The sequence below is a fragment of the Physcomitrium patens genome, chromosome 1 (genome assembly GCF_059467195.1).
Source record: "Physcomitrium patens ecotype Gransden chromosome 1, ASM5946719v1, whole genome shotgun sequence".
NCBI lineage: Eukaryota > Viridiplantae > Streptophyta > Bryopsida > Funariales > Funariaceae > Physcomitrium > Physcomitrium patens.
The window spans coordinates 11,955,938-11,979,400 of record NC_143410.1 but is presented as its reverse complement, the minus strand read 5'-3'; the positions used below and the strand labels follow the sequence as shown (position 1 = coordinate 11,979,400).

General features: G+C 37.9%; 3 protein-coding genes across 4 annotated transcripts; 2 read left to right on the top strand and 1 right to left on the bottom strand.

The window, feature by feature from the left end:
* The first annotated feature begins 4,711 nt into the window (after positions 1–4,711).
* LOC112291326 (importin subunit alpha-1) lies at positions 4,712–8,276 on the top strand. Of its 2 annotated transcripts, none has more exons than XM_024538561.3 (9): positions 4,712–5,325; positions 5,553–5,652; positions 5,769–5,860; positions 5,953–6,084; positions 6,407–6,592; positions 6,790–6,953; positions 7,057–7,135; positions 7,277–7,405; positions 7,547–8,276. In XM_024538561.3, exons 1-9 carry the CDS (start codon positions 5,116–5,118, stop codon positions 8,048–8,050), a joined length of 1,596 nt encoding a protein of 531 aa, XP_024394329.1. In that variant the 5' UTR covers positions 4,712–5,115; the 3' UTR covers positions 8,051–8,276. The 2 variants fall into 2 exon arrangements, with proteins under 2 accessions (XP_024394329.1, XP_024394319.1); XM_024538551.3 differs by having other exon boundaries at positions 4,714–5,325; positions 7,054–7,135.
* A 723-nt stretch (positions 8,277–8,999) lies between these two features.
* LOC112277488 (splicing factor 3B subunit 6-like protein) lies at positions 9,000–10,714 on the top strand. Its single transcript, XM_024509936.3, has 2 exons — positions 9,000–9,511; positions 10,504–10,714. Exon 1 carries the CDS (start codon positions 9,118–9,120, stop codon positions 9,484–9,486), a length of 369 nt encoding a protein of 122 aa, XP_024365704.1. The 5' UTR covers positions 9,000–9,117; the 3' UTR covers positions 9,487–9,511; positions 10,504–10,714.
* A 1,947-nt stretch (positions 10,715–12,661) lies between these two features.
* LOC112290200 (receptor-like serine/threonine-protein kinase At1g78530) lies at positions 12,662–17,628 on the bottom strand. Its single transcript, XM_024536248.3, has 12 exons — positions 16,997–17,628; positions 16,724–16,856; positions 16,380–16,523; positions 16,162–16,233; positions 15,956–16,027; positions 15,728–15,799; positions 15,461–15,555; positions 15,135–15,287; positions 14,673–15,011; positions 14,265–14,522; positions 13,987–14,120; positions 12,662–13,638 (listed from the first exon to the last, which is right to left on the bottom strand). Exons 1-12 carry the CDS (start codon positions 17,088–17,090, stop codon positions 13,348–13,350), a joined length of 1,857 nt encoding a protein of 618 aa, XP_024392016.1. The 5' UTR covers positions 17,091–17,628; the 3' UTR covers positions 12,662–13,347.
* Between the last annotated feature and the right edge of the window lie 5,835 nt (positions 17,629–23,463).

Genomic DNA, 23,463 nt, shown 5'->3' with positions numbered 1-23,463 from the left:
ATATCTACTAGGCCGATTCCAAGTAGCCATAGTAAATGATCCTGGCTGACTAGTTGCTATTGGTCGAGAATTAGACTCTTGAATTGGTATAGTTTAGGGATTATCTCCTCGATTATTTCCACTGTTCTGCATCTTTGTTCTATAAACCGGATTATAATTAGTATTTTGAAAATTTCCAAAGCCATGATTAGGTCGATTTGAATGATTACTATTCCAACCACCCATATTTCCAGTCTGTACTTGATTAACATTTCATTGAGTTGGCTGTATCGTCTGGTTATTGAACTGTTGTTGCCTTTGTAAATGCCAACAGTTTTGGGTAGGGTGCTTTTCTCTACAAAATGTACATTGAACACCCGTTTGTTTAGGTGGTGGACATTCCGTATCAAAATGACCTTGTCCTTTATAATTATTACACCATACATTAGGTCTCGTATTAGAAGGCTTATGTCATTTCTCCTTGTCTTTAGCCAAACTCATGTCCAATTCTTCCATCTTCTTTGTTAGATTTAATAATAAGGCTTTATTTGTATCTTTAACACTCGTATTTATAAGCAATTCCAGTTGTTGATAGGTTGGCGATATACAATAAAGTGTCATTGTTATTGGCGCTATTACTTAGAGTGGTGTAGCATTAATTGGTTATTGCAACATAACATTCTTCACATTGGAGGCAGCCATTTGTGGATAATTATCCATCGACACATTTCCCAGTTGTATTTGTTGGCTTCTTGAACTTGGAATCATCATGGCCCCCACTATTAACAATTGATCATAATGACATTCTTCCTATACCTTTGTTCGTGCCAATGATGCTTCTACCGTAGCTGGTCGAGCCTCTTTTACAAACATTTTTAATTCTCGTAGATGCAAATCATTGATTAATATTGATAATATAAACGCATCTGACATTTGATTATTTGTCCATTTATAAAGTATATCCGTGACCCGGCCATAATAGGACTCCACTGATTCCCCCGCAAACATCTTGTTATTCATAAAACTTTCTCTAAGTCGATCTTCAAATCCAATTGGTGTAAAATGGATTAGGAAGGCATTCCACAAGGCCTTCCAATTGGAAAATCTACACACTGGTTGCCGAATATATGATTCAAAAGCTGTATCTTTTAAAGTTGCTGGCAACCATCTCAATCAAATATCTTCAATTCTACTATTATTAGCCACGTAGGTTGTCAAGTATTGAGATATATGGTGATCGGAATCAGAGCTCGATCAACCACTAAAAATAGGTAATGGTGCCATACTTGTATTTCGGTCTCCTACTACTCCCATTTGTACTGCAATTGGTACTTCTGGCACTCCTGCGACCATTGGTGTTATCACCGGTTTCTTTGCTATTTGAATTTGAATTTTTCTTCCTTTGGTTTTACTTGGACCTACAATTCCTTTTTGTCATTCCCGTAGGAGATTTCTTATGCATAATCGCTCCTGTCTTTCTTTTGCTTGTCGATTATATCTTTGATAATCCTCTCCCCTCCCCCGTGATTATCACTCATAATCTTTCATTCTTCTTTATAAAATCAATACTTCCTTGAATTATAATTCATATACTTGTAATCCTAAAACTGGTTCTTCTCACGTTCTCATTCAACATATAATTCCATCTTCCATACAATCAATTTCTAACATTTCATATTGTTATCATTTCTCCGGCAGCAGCGCCAAAATATTATTCTTATTGTATTCAAGCTTCAGTATAACAAAGCAATTGAACTAATAGAAGTAGGTTTGAACATAGGAAAAGACTGGTTATATGAATTGGGTCTGTTAGTGTCACAATTGACTATACTCAAGCTATCTGAAAACAATTATCAAACTACAAAACACCAAGGCTTACTACTTTCGTCTTAATTCAACCCATAATCTATTCTACCACTATCAATTCAACAATACTTCCATATTCTTATCCGTTCATCTTCCACTTACTCTCTTTGTGGTTTATATATATTCAATTACTGATCTCCAACTTACCTATTATATTCAGTTTTTCAATTCATCACACAGAATTTAATATCTCGGCTTACAACTCTCATAGTCTGGCACTCCAGACTAACTTCTCAGTATTCAAAAACTATCCATTACTCATCAACAACAAAGAAACAAAAAAGAGGTATCACCAAGCTTGCCCTGGCTTACGACTCTCACAATTTGGCCTTGATCTCCCTTTTCTCAACTATTTTTATCCTACCAAACGATGGACCGTCGGCCAGTAGATTCCAAAGGTTATGACCCTTTGAATTCTTAACCATTTATTCCACTAAAAACATACTGTTACCAACTAAATTGCCTAATTATTAGTCTAATTCTCAAGGTTATTAATAACCAACCAATAACTTACCACAAAATTTATTTACCTATTCTAAAAATATTTAAAAATTATTTTTAGATGTCAAGTTCTTTATCAAATATTTTTATTAAGAAAAAAATACTTAAATATAATAATAAGTGTAATAAGGCTATTTAAAATTTGAAAAGAATTATTATATTATTATAATTCTTTAAGTATTTCAAATTTAACTTCTTATTTAAAATACATACAAATACAAATAATTTTATAATTCACTAAATTATAGATGAATGTTAAATTGATTTTTCCTTTTATTAAATCAATCTACCTAACAAAATAATCATTTACATCCTTTCATCCATGTTCTTTCCATTCTTAGCTCCCGTCTCCCTTCATGACCTCCTCGTCCCCGTTCCTAATTCTCATCTTACATCCCCACCCTCTTTCCTTCCTCTTCTCCCATGTCTCCGTTTTTAATACTTGTCCCTTATTCTCCTTGCCTCTTGTCTTCATCTCCCATCTCTTGTCCTAAATTTGCTACACTTATAATAATTATTAAAGTTTCTAATTTGTAAATATATCAACAAGTCTAGAAAAGAAATTATTAATATTATTTTTGAATTACAATTAAGTAGATATCAAGTATACCATTGAAGGTTGTAATTTGCAAGTAAAGAATTTCAGCACTTTTCATGTCTTTTTTATTCATACTACAAATAATTATAAAAGATTCTATGATTCAACTCTGTTTGTTGTAATTGTGATGTAAGAAACTCAACTATAAGAAATTTATCTATAATTATTGTTCTTGTGAATTTATTTTAATTTATCTTTTTATTGAATTTTTGGACTATCACTTTATGGATTGTGGTTATTTTGGATTGGAGATCTTATGGACTTTTGAAGTTGAAGGCAAGAAGAAGAGATGAGAAGTCTGCTTTTGATTGATAGCTGAAATGGATTATGGTTAGTTTTGTGGTGACAAACTATACAATAGCATCTATTTGTCTTCATCAAAGTTGTAGAACAACAAAGTTTCAACCCTTTTGTGTACTTGGAAAGATTTTGTGGAGCTATATTTGTTGTTGGTAGAACTAGAAAGGAAGCTCAAACATTCAATACTGGGTTTTAGCAATTTTTTTTGAAAGTTGCTAAGTTTGAAGGAAAAAAAAGAGATTTGTGGAGGATCTTTAAAATTAAAGAATATTTGATTGTTTGATGGAATTATTACTTCTTATCATAATTTTATCTATATTTTATTTATTTATTAATATGTAAATAAGTTTATATCAATTAAGTCTAAATACCACATTGAATTTAAACTTATTTTATTATTTTTACAATGATGGTTATTAATTATTAAATCCATATTTAAGATTTTCTTTACTATTATCTTGAGTTTTTTTTATCTATTTTATAAAAAATATCTACATATTTATTAAAAATTTCTAATCCAAATAGTTAATTACTCATATGAAATATTGAAGACCTTATTTTTACTTCTAAACCTTTCTTTAATGTTGCCACCCAAGAAGTCTCCTGAGAAATTTTCTTTTTATGTTTTTTCTTTTTACTTTTTACTTCATCTTCTTTTTGTTTGATATTATATATATATATATATATATATATATATATAATCTTTGTAATCTAATTCTTAATTTTAGTATCAAAATAGTTTTTTGTAGGTTCTTTACAAATTAATTCTTTTATATTTTGAAGTTTAGTCATGTTTCATGAAAATAATAAATACATTTGATTGTTGTTCAGGTTCAAACTCTTGTCACAGAAAATGGTCCATGTTTCCAGACTTACCCGTAGCCATCGTAAGTTTTCTCGTCCTTGCATTCCACACGTCACAACCCGATTCCAGTGAGGGAAAAATGAGGAAGTAAAACTCGAAGACATTTCTGAGCCAAGCTCTTTTTACGGATCCAAGCACACGTTTGAACGAAACTGGAACCAGGAAGGTCCTCTCTCCCTCACTCGCCTGCTCACTCACTACTCATCCAAGTCCGGACAGGTCGGATCTCGGCATTGTAGTGTGCTCTTGGGCAGTTGGGCGCTCTCACTCGACCACACTCTACAACGCAACAAACGTAGGCATGGCGGGGAAGATAAGCCTAGTTCTTTTCCATCCTGCTCGCCACATTCAACTCAGATCCAAAATCACGGTGAAAAGAGGAGAGATAAAACACAGAAGAAGATGAAACTCTAATTCACCACAATACGATCTCGAACAATCTCTATCTTTGTGAACCCAACTGTCGACGCACCCAGATGTTGTATTTACGAATACGGTATGTGGTATGGAAATACAGTACACATTTTGGTTTAGCATGACAACCAAAGGTAGGTGTTGGGATATTATGATATTTGCCACCTCTTTCTAACATACCTGATGGAACTGGCAGTTCCAGAGTGGCAGCCACGTAGAGAAGTGGATTGGTGGCCAACAGGGAGTCCGGCCTGAATTCTGTCGCCGCCAGCTCAACCCTAAATGTTAAACCCCGATTCTCGGACTCCGTCGGGATTTGAATTTTTGCATCACCGGCTTGAATCATTGGGATCGCTGTAAAGCTTGCATTGCTGTTATACTTCGCCTGCTCGTAATCGCCCTCTACACTTCCGTCGCTTCCTTTTCGAAGACGGGATCTGTCTCTTGTTTTGTGTCTGTGGAGTCGCCCCGCGCCGTTACTTGGAGTTCGTCCACGCCATTTCCTCCTGTGCGGCATTGCTTGCGTTGGCTTTGTTTCGGCTTTCTGTTTGGTAGAGTTCTTGTTCTGTGGTTCGTTTGTCAATCCGTCACAATGTCTCTCCGGCCCAATGCTCGCACTGAGGTGCGCATGAAAGGGTACAAGTTGGCCGTTGATGCGTTGGAGGCGAGGAGGAAGAGGGAGGATGGCATGGTAGAGATCAGGAAGACTAAGAGAGACGAGAGTCTTCAGAAGAAGCGTAGGGAGGGATCCCAGCTGCATCAGCAGTTCGCTCCTACGCAAAGCTCTACTGCCGATAGAAAGGTAACTTTGACGACCGTTTGAAGAGCTTCCAGTTGGAGGACTCATGTGCCTATGCTCTATTGTCTTTACATGTAATTTTTATGTAATTCGATATTGAGTCGATCAGATCTCTTTAGGTGCTCTAATGCTCTGGAGACTTGGCACTGCTCTTCATGACTAGTTTTTCGATTTTGACTTGGCGATCTTCCTAGGCAGTAGTGATCTTATATCATGGTATTGCAATGCAGCAACTTGAGAGCCTTCCGGCGAGTGTTTCTGCGATCTACACAGATGATCCAGCCACTCAACTGGAAGCTACCACTCATTTCCGGAAGCTTCTGTCCATTGGTACGGTTGGGTCACTTATTTATTTCATATCAACACTCTAGCTCTGGTTATCTGTGTCGATGAGGTCAATTTTTTCAAAAACTTTTACTCACCATGTCTTCGATCATTTTTTGCAGAACGCAGTCCCCCAATCGATGAGGTTATAGCGGCGGGTGTTGTACCTCGGTTTGTTGAATTTTTGGGTCGTGGAGATTTTCCACAGTTACAGGTAACACTCTGATGTAATAAATCTAATACCTTTCTTGACTATTTGAAGTATGAGTTATCATGTAGATATCTCACACAAGAATGTCTCTGTAGTTTGAAGCCGCGTGGGCGCTTACAAATATTGCATCCGGAACGTCTGACCACACCCGCGTCGTGATCGACCATGGGGCCGTGCCCATATTTGTTCAACTCTTGGGCTCTCCTAGTGACGATGTTCGTGAGCAGGTTTGGCATCTCCACTTATCCCACGCTTTTTACGGTCTTCGTACTACAGAAGACTTGTCTACTTTTCATGGAGTTAAGAAATTTAGGAACTTAATGCCTGAGTTTCTGAATCAGGCCAAAACTACTCCCTTGCAATGTCACTACTTACGTCCCTCACTCAAGTTATCTTCTACCGATCTATGGTAGCCGCCTAGATTCGAAGTTGTTTGAGTTCACTACACCCATAACGGTCCAGTGTAACAATTGCTTGTTTAAAAACGTGAACGTCGTACTTTATCTGAGCTTCTGCATCTAATTTCTAATAATGCCTTGTCCCGTCCAGGCTGTTTGGGCTTTGGGCAACGTCGCTGGTGACTCTCCTAAATGCCGGGATCTTGTACTTGGTCATGGAGCTTTAATGCCTTTGCTCGCTCAGCTTACCGATACTGCGAAGTTGTCAATGCTTCGAAATGCCACCTGGACGCTCTCAAACTTCTGCCGTGGAAAGCCCCAGCCACCTTTTGAGCAGGTGAGACGATTCCCAGTTGACGGGTGCTGTCTGCTGGCGAAATTCTCTTCTTTGTGGAGCAGCTCATTGTACAACACTGTTTGTTATTGACCATCATCGATCTGTGTTGTTTCTTGAGTTTGAATCTTTCGATTCGTATATTCACAGGTTCTTTGCCAAATTTCCCACATTGCAGTCTAATAATTTTTGGTTTGCAGTCGAAGCCGGCTCTTCCCGCCTTGGAGCGCCTCATCCACTCTAACGACGAAGAGGTCCTCACTGATGCATGCTGGGCTCTCTCTTACTTGTCCGATGGGACTAATGATAAGATCCAGGCGGTTATTGAAGCCGGCGTGTGCCCTCGTCTTGTGAACCTTTTGCTGTAAGAGCTCTCTAACATCGCAATCCATTGTTCATGTCTCATGTGTTGTTCAGTTATGTGACGTGTGAGTAGAAACTTATGTAGTTGTTCGATGTTTCAGCAGTCACCCATCACCCTCTGTACTCATCCCTGCCTTGCGGACGGTGGGCAACATTGTTACTGGTGACGATCTTCAGACTCAGGTAATTTCTCGATGCATTCTGGCCTTTTCCATGTTTTTAAGCCTTTGTCCATTTCGACCTTCTTCCAGCGTTGTCCTGGCAAAGAGTCCACTTCTTCCAGTTCGTTGATAATGTCAACTGCTTACGTTTCCCGTTGCGCAGTTCATCATTGATTGTCAAGCCCTACCGTGTCTGCTCGCACTACTCACCAACAACCACAAGAAGAGTATCAAAAAGGAAGCATGCTGGACCATTTCCAACATCACAGCCGGAAACAAGGAACAAATTCAGGTTGGATTCGAATCTTCATCTGCCCATGCCTCGACTACGAGCTAAATGCACAGCACACCCTTCTGTCTGTGGAGCAATAGGAGTTTTCAGAAAGTAATCTCTGGTATCAGATGTTAACAAATTTGTTCGGGAAATTTGCAGGCTGTAATTGATGCCAACATTATTCCACCTCTGGTATCCCTGCTTGCGTCAGCTGAATTCGACATCAAGAAAGAGGCAGCCTGGGCGGTGTCCAATGCAACTTCTGGTGGAACGTCGGAGCAGATTAAGCACCTTGTCAACCAAGGTTGCATCAAGCCACTCTGTGATCTATTGACTTGCCCCGACCCAAGAATTGTGACCGTCTCCCTTGAAGGGCTGGAAAATATTTTGAAGGTCGGCGAACAAGATAAAGATAGTGGTAACAACAATGGCGTCAATATATACGCTCGCTACATAGATGAAGCTGAAGGTCTGGAAAAGATCGAGAACCTCCAGACACACGATAACAACGAAATTTATGAGAAGGCCGTCAAGATTCTGGAGACATATTGGCTTGAAGAGGACGAGGATCAGAATGTAGCACCAGGCACCGAAGGTCAAAACTTCGCCTTTGGTTCAAGTACTGCTGCAGGTGCTCCCCCCGGTGGCTTCAACTTTGGCTAAGTAGTGGAAGTCCGGCACTGGTGCCCTTTGGTGACCCAAGTTTTTAATTACAATTAGACAAGTGTCGAGTTCTGGCGCTACTAGTTCGTTACAGATTGCTGAGCTAAAAGTTTTGGTGTGGGGCCAATAATTAGGCTAGCAGAACAATTCTTTTGTACTTGAATACTTCAGCTCGAGCTTATTCAAGGACTGCCCGAGTATCTCAAAGTAAGGAAATTTCAAACAACGCATGATGTCTTGCTGTACACGTTCGACCTTCGTTAGTTGTTAAATTTGCCAAATTATTTGGTGGTTATGGCAATCTATCACTCAGATCCCACCCGCCTGGTATCGCTACGTTCTGTTCGCATCAGAGGCCCCTTGGATTTTCTCTCTCACTCGTAATGCCCATTCAGCATGTCATGAAAAATCTCGTTTTTACTTGTGTCGGCTGTACAATTAATTCACTGTTAGAAATGTTAACTGAGGATGAAGGTTGTCTATTACAAAAACCTGTACTGCATTCAACTCACTCTACTTCCAATCTCATTATTTAAAATTTGCGCTGTGAAGTGAAAACCGGGAGACCCCGAAACAAAATCTCTCTGGACCCTGGATGTCACCAGACTCAATAGAGACACCACTAATGTGCATGTGAACCAATTCCATACAGGAATTGCCAAAACCCCATCCTGGAGATCTCAACGCCTTCAGTAAATAAGCCATAAACCAGTCATGAGCTTTGTGCAGTAACGTGGTCACCCATAGTTTCCGAAAGCCTTGAACTTATTTGTCGCTCAAGCTCAGCTTCGGAACCTAGCCTCACGCTCGGAACCGGAGCTGAAGCTCTGGGTTTACGATGAATGATATCTTCATTATACATCCAAATAAACGAACATCTTCATCCATTCGTCTCTCTGACTTGAATGCAAATGTGTTCGCTCCGGTTTTTAGGGTTAACAGTTAGTATTGCGGAGCCTTCCCCGTCATCGCTGTATCCAGACCTTGCTCGAGAAATTTGTTGCTGAGCCCGCACCGACCACAGGGTTTTTTAAGTGCGGGGGTTTGATTCTTGGAGGAGGGGAGCTATGGCAGCGCTCAGCATCCGCAGGGGCAACGCTCGACTTCCGCCTGAAGTGAATCGGGTGCTGTATGTGCGTAACTTGCCGTTTAACATTTCTTCGGAGGAGATGTATGATATCTTCGGAAAGTATGGCGCTATCCGGCAGATTCGCATCGGCACTAACAAGGACACAAGGGGGACCGCGTTTGTTGTGTACGAGGATATTTACGATGCCAAGAACGCCGTGGACCATTTGTCCGGGTTCAATGTTGCCAACCGCTACTTGATTGTGTTGTATTACCAGCAGGCGAAGATGTCCAAAAAGGTTGACCAGCGGAAGAAGGACGAGGAGTTGACAAAGCTGCAGGAGAAGTATGGCGTGAAACCGGAGTAGTTCATCTTGTTGCGGTAATTGGAAGGTGCGTTGTTGGTGTTGGTTAGGGTTTTTGTATGTCGTTGTTTTGCCGACGAGCGTTTCTTGTTGGAAGATGGGTTTTGGGAATTCAGTGGAGTTGCTGGCGCGGTGGAAAGACTGGTTTTCAGAATCAAATGTATTATGGTTTTTTTGGTAACATGTTCCTCTTTGGAAACTAAATGTTAGGAAATCCGTTGTGATCCTCATTTTCGCCTCCAGTACGCTAGGGTTAGTAATCTCGCGTACATATGCTTTCTCGAAGCAATGTTTATTTTTCAAACGAACTGAAGCTCTTTTTCTAATTTCTTCACCTCTAGTCTTCGGCTACCCGACGACGGTCTGAGCATCTGTGCATGATGTCAGGTTGGTGATGTTAACGTTAGGTCATGAACCCCTCTCAGTTCGTGAAACTTGTGAAAATATTTTGGACAAGCTAATGGATCCGGCCACGTTATAGAGGACCCATTGAAACCTACACGCTTGCGAGATAAAAGCAACCGAGTTATGATCTCTGTCGCTTTTTTTTTTTTTTTTTTTTTTATCTTTATCGTGAGTGTGAGGGCTTGTACAGTCTTTTATAGAAGTTTACTTCTTAGGGGTAGTGCAACTGACCACATGCAAGTGGTGTTCGTGTCGTGTAATACGAGATGTCTTTCCTCATCATGCAGTGCCTGTAGCTTTCTGAATTGGTTATTAATTAAGTCTGCTAAAAACATTTTGGTCAGTGGTTTATGGATTTGTCGATCGATGCATGCACTCTGCAAGCAGATTCACACGAAATGAATAAATCTATTAGGTATAACTTATTACCTTGGTTAGCTGTGGGGTTCTCATTATTATAGCCTGATTCGAGTTTAGTGATCAAAGTCCAATCCCTACCAGGGGTGTGATATTCATTTTCCGGAATGAATTGTGAGTTTTCAGTTTCAGTTTTAGTTTTAGTTTCTTACGTTATGCTGTGACGACGTCTGACAATAGTCTTTATTGTTTGTGCAGAGTATTGTACTGGATTCCGTGATGTCCAACTCCACTTTGATATCAAGATTGACAAAAGATAGTACGGTTCGTGAGGGGAAAATCATCAGATAGCTATACCCAGATTTTTATTTCATGCGAAAACTTAATAGTTAGCAACTGGGAAGTGGCTGTAAGAAGTGGCCAGGCTGGCTCATTTACACTGTAATATAATGACTTGAATCTCAGCTGATTTCATGCGTAACTTTTATCATGTTGGTGAAGGATTTGCTTATTTTTTCTCAGGTACTTAGATGTGATGACGGCAAGTTTGATGGTCTGCCCATCCCGATATCTTAGAATCCGTGTTAATGACACACCCAAGTCAGAATTCTGCCCTGCAGAGAGATCACTTTCACTCGAAGTGTCAAGTTTGGACTAGACCTTGTTAAAAGAGGGCAACTGATAAGGTTTAATATGGGTGTGAGGTGGGGGACGAGGGACTTTCCTGTGGACATGGGATCGGTGTCACGCATTTCGTGTGGTTTGTGCCATACTTATAAACATTTTTTCTAATAATATCCAATACACAAAATTAATTCGTGTATAATGTTTCCGTGTCTAAGGCTCTTCAATTATCTCAGGCTGGCCCGAACTGAAGAATGTTCGTTGATGTGAGTCATTGCATTTCTGGATGAGATTCTTTTGAGAGGAAAGCCAAATTGTTTTAGGTCTTGGAGAATCATGTTGGATATTAAATAGATACAAGTGACAAATTATTGACGAAGTGGTTTTCCACATTAATTTAAACCTTGATATTTTAGGATAGAAGGTGGGGACGTAGCATCTACATGTGCAGTATTGAATTCTATCTCAACGAATACGATCAAAATAGAGGTAATAAATCATGTTTGTGAATCTAAGTATAACCTGTAAAAGCACACTTAAGATGTAAACAACTCATTTTTGTAAAATGGAAAAAGAAAAGGAAAATATTATTAAAGATCTAAATAGCCAAGCGCACAATATATCTATTAAAACAGCCAAGCTCACAATAAATAGATTCGTGATATTCGAAGATGAAACATTTGATAAATTTATATTTGCTAATAACATTTATCGCAACTGCATATAAACTTATTATCATTATAAAACATTACTGACACAGAGATAAGGAGAAGAACTCAATTGTAAAATCACATCTTGTAAAATATAATATTAGATTCAATTTAAAAAATAAATAACTATGTAAATTAATTCATATACATATATATACTGTAAATTTATTCCTAAACAACTAAAAACATTATACTACTCATATTAATTATTTCATAAAGAAAAGATTAATATTAACACACACAATAATCTCTTTTCTATCAATGATATACTCTAAAAAAATCATAACTTTTAATTAAAATATTAACTTGAAAGTCTACAATTTAAACTTAGGTACAATAGAATGTTAAAACTATTGTAAATCTACCAACAACTTACACGAAGCGTGAAATCGAGTAACAATTCCTATTCAGAATATAAATATGCCCAGTATGGCTGACAGTAAATTGTAGTTAAACTTCACTCAGTCTTCTGTAAATCACGTTTATTCTTAATGTCTCTTGAATGCATCGTTTTCATTTAAAAATACGAAAATCTTGAATTAAAATATTTAATAAAACAAGCTAAAAAATAACCTCTTCTAACAAAGTCAACATTGTCATGTATAACTACTACCAAGCAAGGAAGAGCACAAACATAGCACACAACAAGCAAAATCCAGCAAAGCGATCAGTCATCTTCAAACACTACACAAGCGGAATTGAATAAAGCAACTGGAGAGAGCTAATCAGAGCACAACAAACATAATCAAAATCCCAACACCCATCACCAAACATGCTTAATAAGAACCAAGAAGGAAAAGGAGGAGGTGGGACTAAATGAGGAGGCAACCAGTAAGCAAACCCAACTCATCTAACAAACCCTGCATAACCAGAGCACACATAGACAAGAACCATTGTGTATCGTGGGAGATGACGAGTAGATTTTAACACTTGTTATGCTGGAGGAGTTTACTTACTGATGTTCTCTCGATGGCAGAGATATAATATTAGCTTAAGCATTACAGTAAACAAATCAAGCTTACGGGAGGTGCATGACAAAGTTAACCACATCAGACGCAAAGGAAGGGAAAAGACCCAGACTATGATTCACAATAAAGGAGTGGCATTCATCATACGGGTACTGTACACATCTGACAGTGTTATTGCGCATCAGAGCAACCGAGCGCCAAGGCCTTGCCAACACAGATTTACGACTTTCAAAAGAAAACTACTTCCAGCATTCAGAAGCTATTTAGTCTACAGTAGAAATACAAACTCGATTCAAAGAGTGTCATATCCTCTATCTGATCTTGCAACATAACATCTCTGACGAGAGAAAAAAAAAAGGGGGGAAATGAGCAGTTAATTCTCCTTCGCCAATAAAATCTCGCTGTGCACGCCTTATGGCATGTACTCCAACACGCCGCAGAGGATCACTCCACTGCATCACTTACTTTCAATCAACATATCATGCAATTTGAGCTCATGAAAAAACGCTCGATGCCCACAGCTCCTATGCAAAGATTCACAACAAATAGACGCAGCAATGCCATTCGATCCATCTCTTGGATCACCAAAAACCGCCTTGAATGTCGGTGGCTAGATTGCCTAGCTATGTCCCATATTGGCAACTTCCACGCCTCCACCTTCAAACAAATATTACAGTCGAGAACTTGCGTTGAACTCGGCAGCTGCGCTAACCCAGAGTGGTTAGAACAACCCACGTTTCTCAGGCTTTGGCACAATGTAGTGATAGATTACTTGCTGACATCCGACCGTGATTTCAAAATCATAGAGAGAGCAGTGCGGAAGACATCGGCGACGCTGTAGAGCTCGCTCCGCTTTGACTGGCGGTCAAGTGACTGCTGAATCCCAAGCTAGACTCCGCGCAGCTAAGGTCATTGCGTAACCTCTCCAGCATTTTCACCACCTGCTGCATCGAAGGTCTGGCTTGCGGTTGCTGAACTACACACTGGAATGCAATGTCCAGCGCGGTTAAGAGATCCTCGTCAGGGCATGAGCCCAGGATATACTCATCAAAGATGTCCTCAGGGTGATCCTCATCCACTGCAGTTTTTGCCTGCAAAACAAGTGAAAGGATGATTAATAATGCAGTAGCAAATCATGACATATCTGTTTTCCCTGATAGGAAGTTCAAATCAAAACAACGTGGGACTAATGCAGTAGTGTTCCATAAAATGGGTTCAAGATGACACAATCTTCAGGCTCAGTGGAATACTACAAACCGTATATTTTAATAACCAGATAATAATAATAATAATAATAATAATAATACTGCGGATTCAACTGCGGAGTCAACAGTGACTAGGACCATGACTAATACCCAAGCAAAAATGTTACTTCTAGCAGATGATGTACATTAAGTAATTCAATTCCAACCAGATTTCTAAAGAACAGTAATTCTCACCCAGTGCACCATATTGAAATCATTGTCCATGAAGTAATTGTCTGTTGGTCGTTTTCCCGTCAGGAGCTCGAGCAGAACTATACCAAAACTGTAGACGTCACCTTTTTCGGTCACTTTTCCAGTCTCCATGTACTCTGCTCCAATATGCACCTACTTTTTAATAACGAATTAAGGCTAAAAAAATTTCGACTTTGATTTGGTCAGGGGTGGTGAAACAACAGGTCAACAAGGAAATTGAAGTTATGGCACATGCAGTAAACAGTCATTATAGGACCTACCAGGAGGCAGGTATCCGAGCGTTCCGGCCACCATTGTAGTAACATGAGTTTGGTGCGGGCTAATTAACTTGGCAAGCCCAAAATCTGACACACGAGCTTCCATATCCTCATCAAGCAAAATATTACTGGTCTTAATGTCTCTGTGAATAATGTGGGGTATGCAATCGTGATGTAAATAGCTTAGACCTCGGGCGCTTCCAACTGCAATGTTCAACCGCGTGTCCCATTCCAGGGGCTTTCCACCATGCTTCACATGTTCTGCATTGAACACAACATTGTATTAGAGCTCAACACTGTACCTACTGACGATTGGAAGAAACTTGCAATTGAATACACCAGATTGTATCGTTGCATAGATCTACCCAAAAAGGAATATCACGAAGAGGACACGCATGCGTGAATGCGTACCATGTAACCATGTATCTAAGTTGCCATTGTGCATCAAATCATAGACTAAGATGTTGATATCCGGTGCACTGTAATAGCCTCGTAAGGCAACCAAATTCCGATGTTTAATGTCAGCTAAAGTTTCTAGCTCACGTTCGAATCCTCGTTCTCGATCTTGACCGCCCCTTGCAAGCTTTTTGACAGCAAATTGTGTCTTGTCGTCTAACTCCAGTTTGTACACAGTGCCATAGCCTCCGCTTCCAATAATATCTTGTTGTTTGAGCAACTCCGCTTTCCGGAGTACAGCTTTCGATGATGGGGTCGCCTTGCCTGACATCTGGAACATCACCATCTTTCCACCTGCGAACTAAAACGTTAGAACCCACTACAAATGCTTTCCAGGCAGGAGATAGGAAACAAAGAACGTGCAGAAGCTGCAGATTAAAGACAGAGAGCAAAAAATAGACGGGCAGGAACATGGACCTGAAAGTTTAATTTCGCAGGTCGTATGCATCTTCTTCCATCGAAGGTAGCAGAGTGTACCCAAAATTACCTTGCTAAGTGCAAAGGCACAGACGCATATTGCAACAATAGCCCCTACACTTAAGGCTTTCTTTGAGGACCTGCTTGAAGATTCTGGCAAAGATCATACAGAGAAAAAGGCTAGATTAAAAGGCCTGCATAGCTAGAGGGATATATCCTATTGCTCAAACAGAAACTGCGCTAAAACCGCTGTTACATGAATTGTTTTTCTTCCTCAGCTCAACAGCAGGAAATCTCCAAAAAAAAAAAATATGGGTCCTGTATACCTGGCAGGGGTCCATCGCCAAAGTCCACCAGAGAACGAACTCTCCCACAGTCGCGGTCTACAGCCACACCGCACAAACGAGCATTGCCGATGTATCTGTGGAAGAAGAGCAATTACAATTACGAATCAAAACCATCTTACACACGGTTGTGTGCCACTCAAATGCACAAAAAGGCCAAAAAGGACAAACTAATATTTAATTAGTAAGGTAACTGTGTCCCAATTACACGGCCCATGACCAGAAACGAAGACTGCAGGGAAAACTTACGAGTCGCCATTAAATGCTGCTAGAGCTCCACCCCCCGGGACAACACCTTCCAACTCGTTGAAAGAGACATTCCTTCAAAACAGGAGCACTTAAATAATTAAACTTACAACCAACCCCAACATTAAAAACGCCAAGTTCAATCTCTTGTGAACTCGCGAACCCGCTTACGATGCATCTGAAGCAATCAAACTATATCTGCCTCAAGACTGAAGAATAAATTATGCTTACAGAAAAGTGAGCTTGGAGAGATTATCCAGAGATGCTGGGATTATGCCTTGAAGCTGATTGTTTGACAGATCCCTGACACAGTGTACGGGAAATCGTGAGCAATATTCATACAAGCAACCACAAAAATTGCGACATCAACTTTCTCTATCAAACGTGGGATATGGCAAAGTATGCTATTCAAATTCATGTACATGTAATGTTCTTACAGATATTCAAGATTGGAAAGCTGGGAAAGTGGCAACGGAATGGCCCCTGATAAGTGATTCGAATGCAAGTTCCTGCACTCACAACCCTAATTTCAATTGACTAATTTGACGATACAGTGTCTGCGTTTGAATTTAAGATTGTAACACCAAGCAAAGGTCCAGAAGCAACTTATAATATATCCATAATATATTTACATCAAATTGAGCAAAGCACTTACAAGACTTTCAAGCTGGAAGCGTTCCCAAACGAATCAGGTATTTCTCCAACGAACCCATTAGATGAGAAATTCAAAGTTTGCAACTGGGGGAAGCGAATTATGTCCAAGGTCAAATTCCCTTCTAGCCATTTTGCAGATAAGTTTCTGCAGTCTCAAGTCATAACCAACCGTTTCCCAAATTAGTTCATTATCCAGTCCTCACTTTCATGCCGCATCACAGAGAAAAGTTTAGAATCGGCACGTAGCCCATACTGCACATCTGATCCCAAGTGCTCTCAGTATATCAGAAACACGCAAGATAGCCCCTGTAATTATACTTCAGCCTGTGCAGGAATCCATCTCACATGACAACGACGTGCAAACCCTTGGAGCAGGTGATCCCGGTCCATTTGCAAGGAGTAGAGTGCTCGGGGTCCCAGTCAGACAGAATCCCACGAGTATCGTTCAAACGGCTCCGGAATTCCTGAAGAGCAAGACCTGCACATCAGACGCAGGATTATCCTTTAGTACCCAAACTACCAGCCAACCAGTTTTGGAAACTGACGCCTCCGAGGGTCTCACACTGCGTCCATCAAGCACTGAGGATGGTCAAAGTGTGCAAGCCGAGCAAGCACTACCTTCGTCATTCAGGGCCACAACAAAGGCCGCATGAAGAATCGTCCAGACTGTACAGTAAACGGCAAATGCCACTGCCGCTATGCGACGACTCATCTTCTTCACCGCAGTACACTCAAATGCCAATCCAGGAAGAGGCGCAGATAATTTAGCCCTCCTAGGTGCAACACCCGGCCATGGCTTGTGAGGTCATGGTAAGGCTAACAACGCTCAACCTGATCATGTCCACTGTTTCTCAAAAGCGTTGGTTCCCTAAGGAGATGGTTGTGAAGAATGGCCTTCACTGTGAAAAGGCTGAGGGAGATGAGCTCATGGTCACATATACAAGATTGTCGTCGATGTCAAAGGAGTGACACAGGCATGAACCTCCCGAAAACTTCAGAGTAGTGGAAGCTACTCGAATACAATATCTGCGATGATTTCAGCTGTGACACTACTGCCAAGTGATTGAAGGCTGCAGTGTGAGTATCTTCAGCCCCTTTCGAGATGAACACCAGAGAATGAAAAGAGATGCAAGATTTCCGTCGCATTCTTCGAGCACTTTCGCACATACAATCCTCAGAAGGCAGAAAGTGAGGACGTAGACACACGATCCGATTGTGGCTACGATGTTCTGCACGACGAGAACCTATGGGTGCTACAATCGTCATGTCACGTAGGCTAGATGTAAGGTCAACAGCGAGAAAGAAAGAAAAAGCTGAGAGTTGCATTTTAGTGAGTGTTCCTGGTGGATAATTGAGAGAAGACGCGACATTCCAGCGAGCCAGCGTCGGTGCGTGTCTTGTGGCTGTAAGTGCACTCTTGTCCGGACTGTGCACCAGTCATCTTCGTCGGCGTGGCAGAACTACAGTAATTGTCTAAGTTTCACCGTCCGGTTCGGAGGTTTCCTTCTCTAAATGAAGGCATCAGATTCTCCCTACATAAAGAAAACCCAGCTGAGGTCAAAACTCAAGCATCCACAGTAGAGTCTTGGAATGTGTCGTTCACTAGGACCTTAGTGAGATGTGGGTTGACAATGGAAGTTGATCTGGCGATTTATCCATAGTCAAAACGCAGTCCGATAACAATCGAGACAATTACAGGCACCGTAAAAATGGGAGGAGCTGGAGCTGCTGCTGTAGCTGATGGAAATCGAGAGGCGCAGCGAAAGACAAGTAAATGCGATTTGATAAGATGGTCATTTTAATGGAAAAAGACGGCAACTGCAAAGCTCTGTGAACGTGGCGGAGGACAGTGCGTCCGATTAATGAGATACACAAAAGCCGAGAGCCAACCAGGACGGGCAAAGGCTTTTGCCGAGTATAGACGATTCGGTAGAAGAGGCTCCGACTTGAGTGGTTGCCTTTTCCGGGCTTCCCTGCAAAGACTGCGGGTTTCGCAACAGTCCCGAGGAGGGGCACTTGTCACGGTGGGTCCTTTCGTTCGTTCCTGCCCTCCACCTTTCGTCGGCGTCAGGATTTTCTGGACATAAAATATGCTGCAACAGCGAGTGAGCTGCGAGATTGGAGGGGGGGGGGGAGATGGAGATGGCGGAGCCGGCTCTGACCACGACGACGAAGGCTAGTGCAGGATCCTTTCTCCTGTGATCTGTGAGACTCCGTCTTTGGGATTTCACCGTTGCCGTTGCCGTGCCGTTGCAGTGCCGGCTTGCGATGTGTGCCGTGACTGGTCCGAACTCGGCATGAAACATTCGGCGCAAACTCTGCAGGGAAACCCCGGACCAAACTCAGCGTGGAAACAGTGTCCCAAGTTAGCATACAAAATATTGAAGCAAACTCAATAGGGCTGTCTAAGTGGGAGGGTGGGAGACATGATAGGTGAAGGTTTAATTGAAGAATGGGGAGGTCAATTTTGGGTGTTGATAGTAGGTGAATTGTATGCAAAAATAAATAAATAAATAAATAAATTTGGAAAACAAATCTTATGTATCAATGATTCGTCAAAGAGTTGTTGATGTTTACTAGTTTTTCCATTAGAGTCCATGATTTTTTGGCCAGTCTTTTATATATTTTTTTAATTCTAAAAATTAAGTTTCAACTTTCTTCTATCTAACTAGTTTTGCAAATAAGCTCATAGATTCAACTCATTTCTTCCATTATGCATATATTGATGACAATGTCTCATCAAAGTAAGCATCCAAATTAGATTGCTTTTTATTGGACTATCTAGTTCAAACTATTAACAAATCAATTGCTCAAATTAGGATTTCATTATTTATATGTATAAAAAAGTATTTCATTAATAATTCTAAGATTAATTATTTTAATTTTTTCTTAATTTAATTTTTATTAAGACATAGATTCAGTTGTTTTTTATCCAAATTATTATTCTTCATTCATGCAAGATTGCTCTTAAATTGAATTAGTCTATTAGTTGTATTATTATGTACTGATCTAAGTGAATAGTTGAAATAATATAATCTCTTATTATATTATCTTTTTGTGCATAACTTCAAAATAGGGTGCTAAAAGAAGAAATATATTTCTTTATATCTTTACAAATCAATCTCTTTATCTTGTATAACTTAATTTTGTTAATTCATTGTGAGTTAATTAAGCAAATCTCTGATCCAAATCAATGTATTTTACATAGATAGTTTCATAAATTATATTTATATTTATTTTATTTATTATATATATATATATATATATATATGTATTTTTAAATTTCTTGTATGGATATTCATTGCTTTAGAAATTATCCATAATATGTTATATTTTAAATTCCAACATCCTTGGTATTTTATAATTGCACTATGTTTTTTTTTTTTTTTTTTTTTTTTTTTTTAATGAAACGTAAGGATGTCTATTTAATAATTTTTACATAATATTAAAATATATTTTTGATTATTTTTAATTAACTAAAATAACTAATTTTACCTTCAATATATTTAAAGACTATTTCTAAATACTTCTATGATATTGGTTTAAAAGACCAATGTTGGAATTCAATGCCTTATATATAAAATTCCAAGTTCTAAGAAGATTAAGAAAGTTGTTTGAAAAACTTTTTAGGATTGCTTCATCTTTAAGTAACATGGAAACTTCTTTAAAAGCTTTGTAAGATTGTTTCATCTTTAAGCAACACTGAAACTTCTCGAGAAGCTTTTTAAGATTGCTTCATCTTCAAGTAATACGGGAACTTCTCAAGAAGCTTTTTAACACCTCATATATATTGGAGTCAAGGCTAAGGGAATCTTTAATCTCAAGAGTACATCTTTTAGAGCTCTAATTCACCTTTTTTGGTATTGATCCTATACTCATCTGATTTATTCAAGTTCTTATTAGTTTTTTTTGTTAAAGCTCTTTTGTTCAACATCTTATTTTGTCTCTTGTACAATGTATCTATGACAATTTGTTAAGACTGCCTTCTTATTAATATTAGAGCTTGATCCTTCTTGATAGAGAGTAGATTATCATTCTTTTTAAAAGCATCTAAGAACTTTAGAGGTTGTGAAGTACCCTCTTCTAAGCTGGTATTGCTTAATTTATTTTTTCTTCTTTCATGATGGTTGGAGGTGAAGATGTTAATATGTTTGAGTCTCTCAGGTCAAAGTTAGATATTATTATGGATACAATAAATACTTTAGCATGTAAAACTACTAAAATTGAAGAATTTTTTGTAAGATTTTATAATAATGCAAACCTTAGAGTAGATCAACTTGTAATGCAACCACTTTCTCAAGCTTCTATATCCAAGGAGGTAGTAGCACTTGTACTTCAATAAAAAAAATTATCTATTCAATAACATAAGGAGCCTCAAATTAGTCTTTTAGAAAAGTTTGATAGTACATGTTCGAAGTTCCAAGGATTTGTTAACCAAATTCTATTAGTAACTTTTCTACAACCTGAGTACTATCCAACAAAGGAATTGTGAGTTGATTTAGTTGCAATCTTACTCATAAGACAAGCCTTAATTTGATTTACTTCTTTATTTGAAAAAAAATCTCCAATCTTGAGCAATTTTGAAGTTTTTTTAGAAGTATTTGTAGAGGCATTTAAAAAACATGATAAGGCCCAATAGACAATAATAAAGATTTACTCATTATATCAAAGATCATGCTCCATATTAGTTTATGCATTTGATTTTAGGCAATAGGCTTATGTCACCAATTAAGATGAACAAGCTCTTATAAGCCAATTTTATTGGGAATGAAAGGATGATATGAAAGACCTTTTATTATCATTACTTGATCCTTAAACAATCAATAAAGCTATTAATCAAGCTTGAAGTATAATAACTGATTATTTCAACACTGTCAAGATCAACGCTTATGGACTTTGATAAATCAATGCATTAAAAATTTATACTCTATTACTTCAACAAATAAATTACTTCTATATTCTAGAGCTGAAGATATGTAAATTGATGTGATACATTTCAAACTCCTTATACTAGGAAGAAAAAAAAAAAAAAAAAAAAAAAAAAAAAACATCAATTTGAACAAGGCTTATGCTTGTGTTGTGATAAAGAAGGCTACATATTTGAAAATTGTCTAAAGAAACAATATGTAACTAGGACTAGGAGTGCAACCATTCAAAAATAAAAAAGACCAATTACAATAAGAATTGTGTGGCTAAACATTGCAATATGTCAAATTCATCAAGATTCCTATCTTTTTACTCGACTTGCTTGTTGTTTTATTATACTTTTATTTCTTAGCCTACAAAGACTTCAAACAAATGCCTTGTTAGATTCAAGTGAAACTGCTTATTTTTTTAGATGAAGTATTTCTTAAACTTCATAAAATTCGTTTAGTACAAAAATCAAAACTTATATATGTAGAAGTAATAGATAGTCAACCTTTATTTCCAAGCAATGTTATTTATGAGACCATATTGTTAGAAATATCATTTGAGGGCCATAGTAGCAAAATAATATTCATTATTATTAGAAACTTGTCTAATCTTATCATTCTAGGATTTTTGTCATTAGAAAGATATAATCCATCTATAATTTAGATGTTTTAAGATTGAATTTTCTATAAAATTTCTTTGAGCAAAACCTATCAAGAATTCATCAACAACAAAGTCTTTGTTTTTGAAAACAATGTCTTTTATGAAGACAACTAAAAAGAAAATTCCATTTTTTATTTATGGAATTTTAGCTTATGAAGAAGCAAGCTTGCTAGTAGCTATGTCAGAGTAGTGTAAGAAATTTTAAGATATTTTTGAAAAGAAAAATATTGACATATTATCAAAGCATTGACCATATAATTATACCATTGATTTTAAAGAAATAGGTCAACTACCATTTCTTTTAATCTACAATCTATCACAAAATAAACTATTGGCATTAAAAGATTATATCTACAAAAAACTTATAAAGAATTTTATTTAATATTCCGAATTTCTAGTAGATGCATCAATATTTTGTATAATGAGAAAAGATCAATTTTTACAAATGTATCTAAATTATTATCGCCTCAAGAAAATAATGGTGAAGAATTGTTATCTATTAACATTGATATAAAGGCTTTTGGAGCAACTCAATCAAGTTAAGATCTATATAAAAATAGATCTCTATAGACTATATAATTTGGTATAGATTAAAAAAGTAGATGAATAGGAGACAATATTTTGGATAAGGTACGGATATTTTGAATATAATGTCATGTCTTTTGGATTGACAAATACTCCAGCCATATTTCAATATTTAATAAATGATATTTTTTGAGAATTCTTAAATAAGTTTGTTGTATGCTATCTTGATGATACCTTAATCTACTCCAAGATTCTTGAAGAACATAAAGATCATATAAGATTAGTCTTGCAAAAGTTACAAGATATAGGATTGTATGCCAAATTAAAGAAATATGTATTCTATTAGCCAAAAGTAGAATTTCTTGCATATATTATATCCAATGAATGCTTATTGATGGATCCAAAGAAAGTTCAAGATTAGTAGAGTAAGCAACTCCAAAGATATTATAAAATGTATAATGTTCCTTTGATTTGCTAATTTCTATTAAATATTTATGAAGCATTATTTCTAAGTCATTACTCTTTTTGCTCAATTGACATCCAAAGATAAATTGGAATAAAGATTTCAAGCACAAAGAGCTTTTTAAGATTTGTAGATAACTTTTATTATAATTTTAATCTTATTGCATCCAAATTTTATGAAAGCCTTCTATTTAGAGATTGATGCTTCCAACTTTACATTAAATATTATATTATTAGAGATGAAAAAAAGATAAAAAACTCCACCTAGTTGCATTCTATTCTAGAAAGTTTTAAACTATGGAGATCAATTATGAGCTTTATAAAAAGCTTTTTGTGATTGTAGACTCTTTCTAAGAATGACATCTCTTCGTGGAAGGTGCTACACATCTTGTGACTATATATACAGATCACAAAAATTTAGAGTATTTTATATTAGCTTAGATTTTGAATTACTGCCAAACTTATTAAAATATATCATAATCTTATTTTGATTTTGTAATTACATATCAACCAAGAAAGTAATA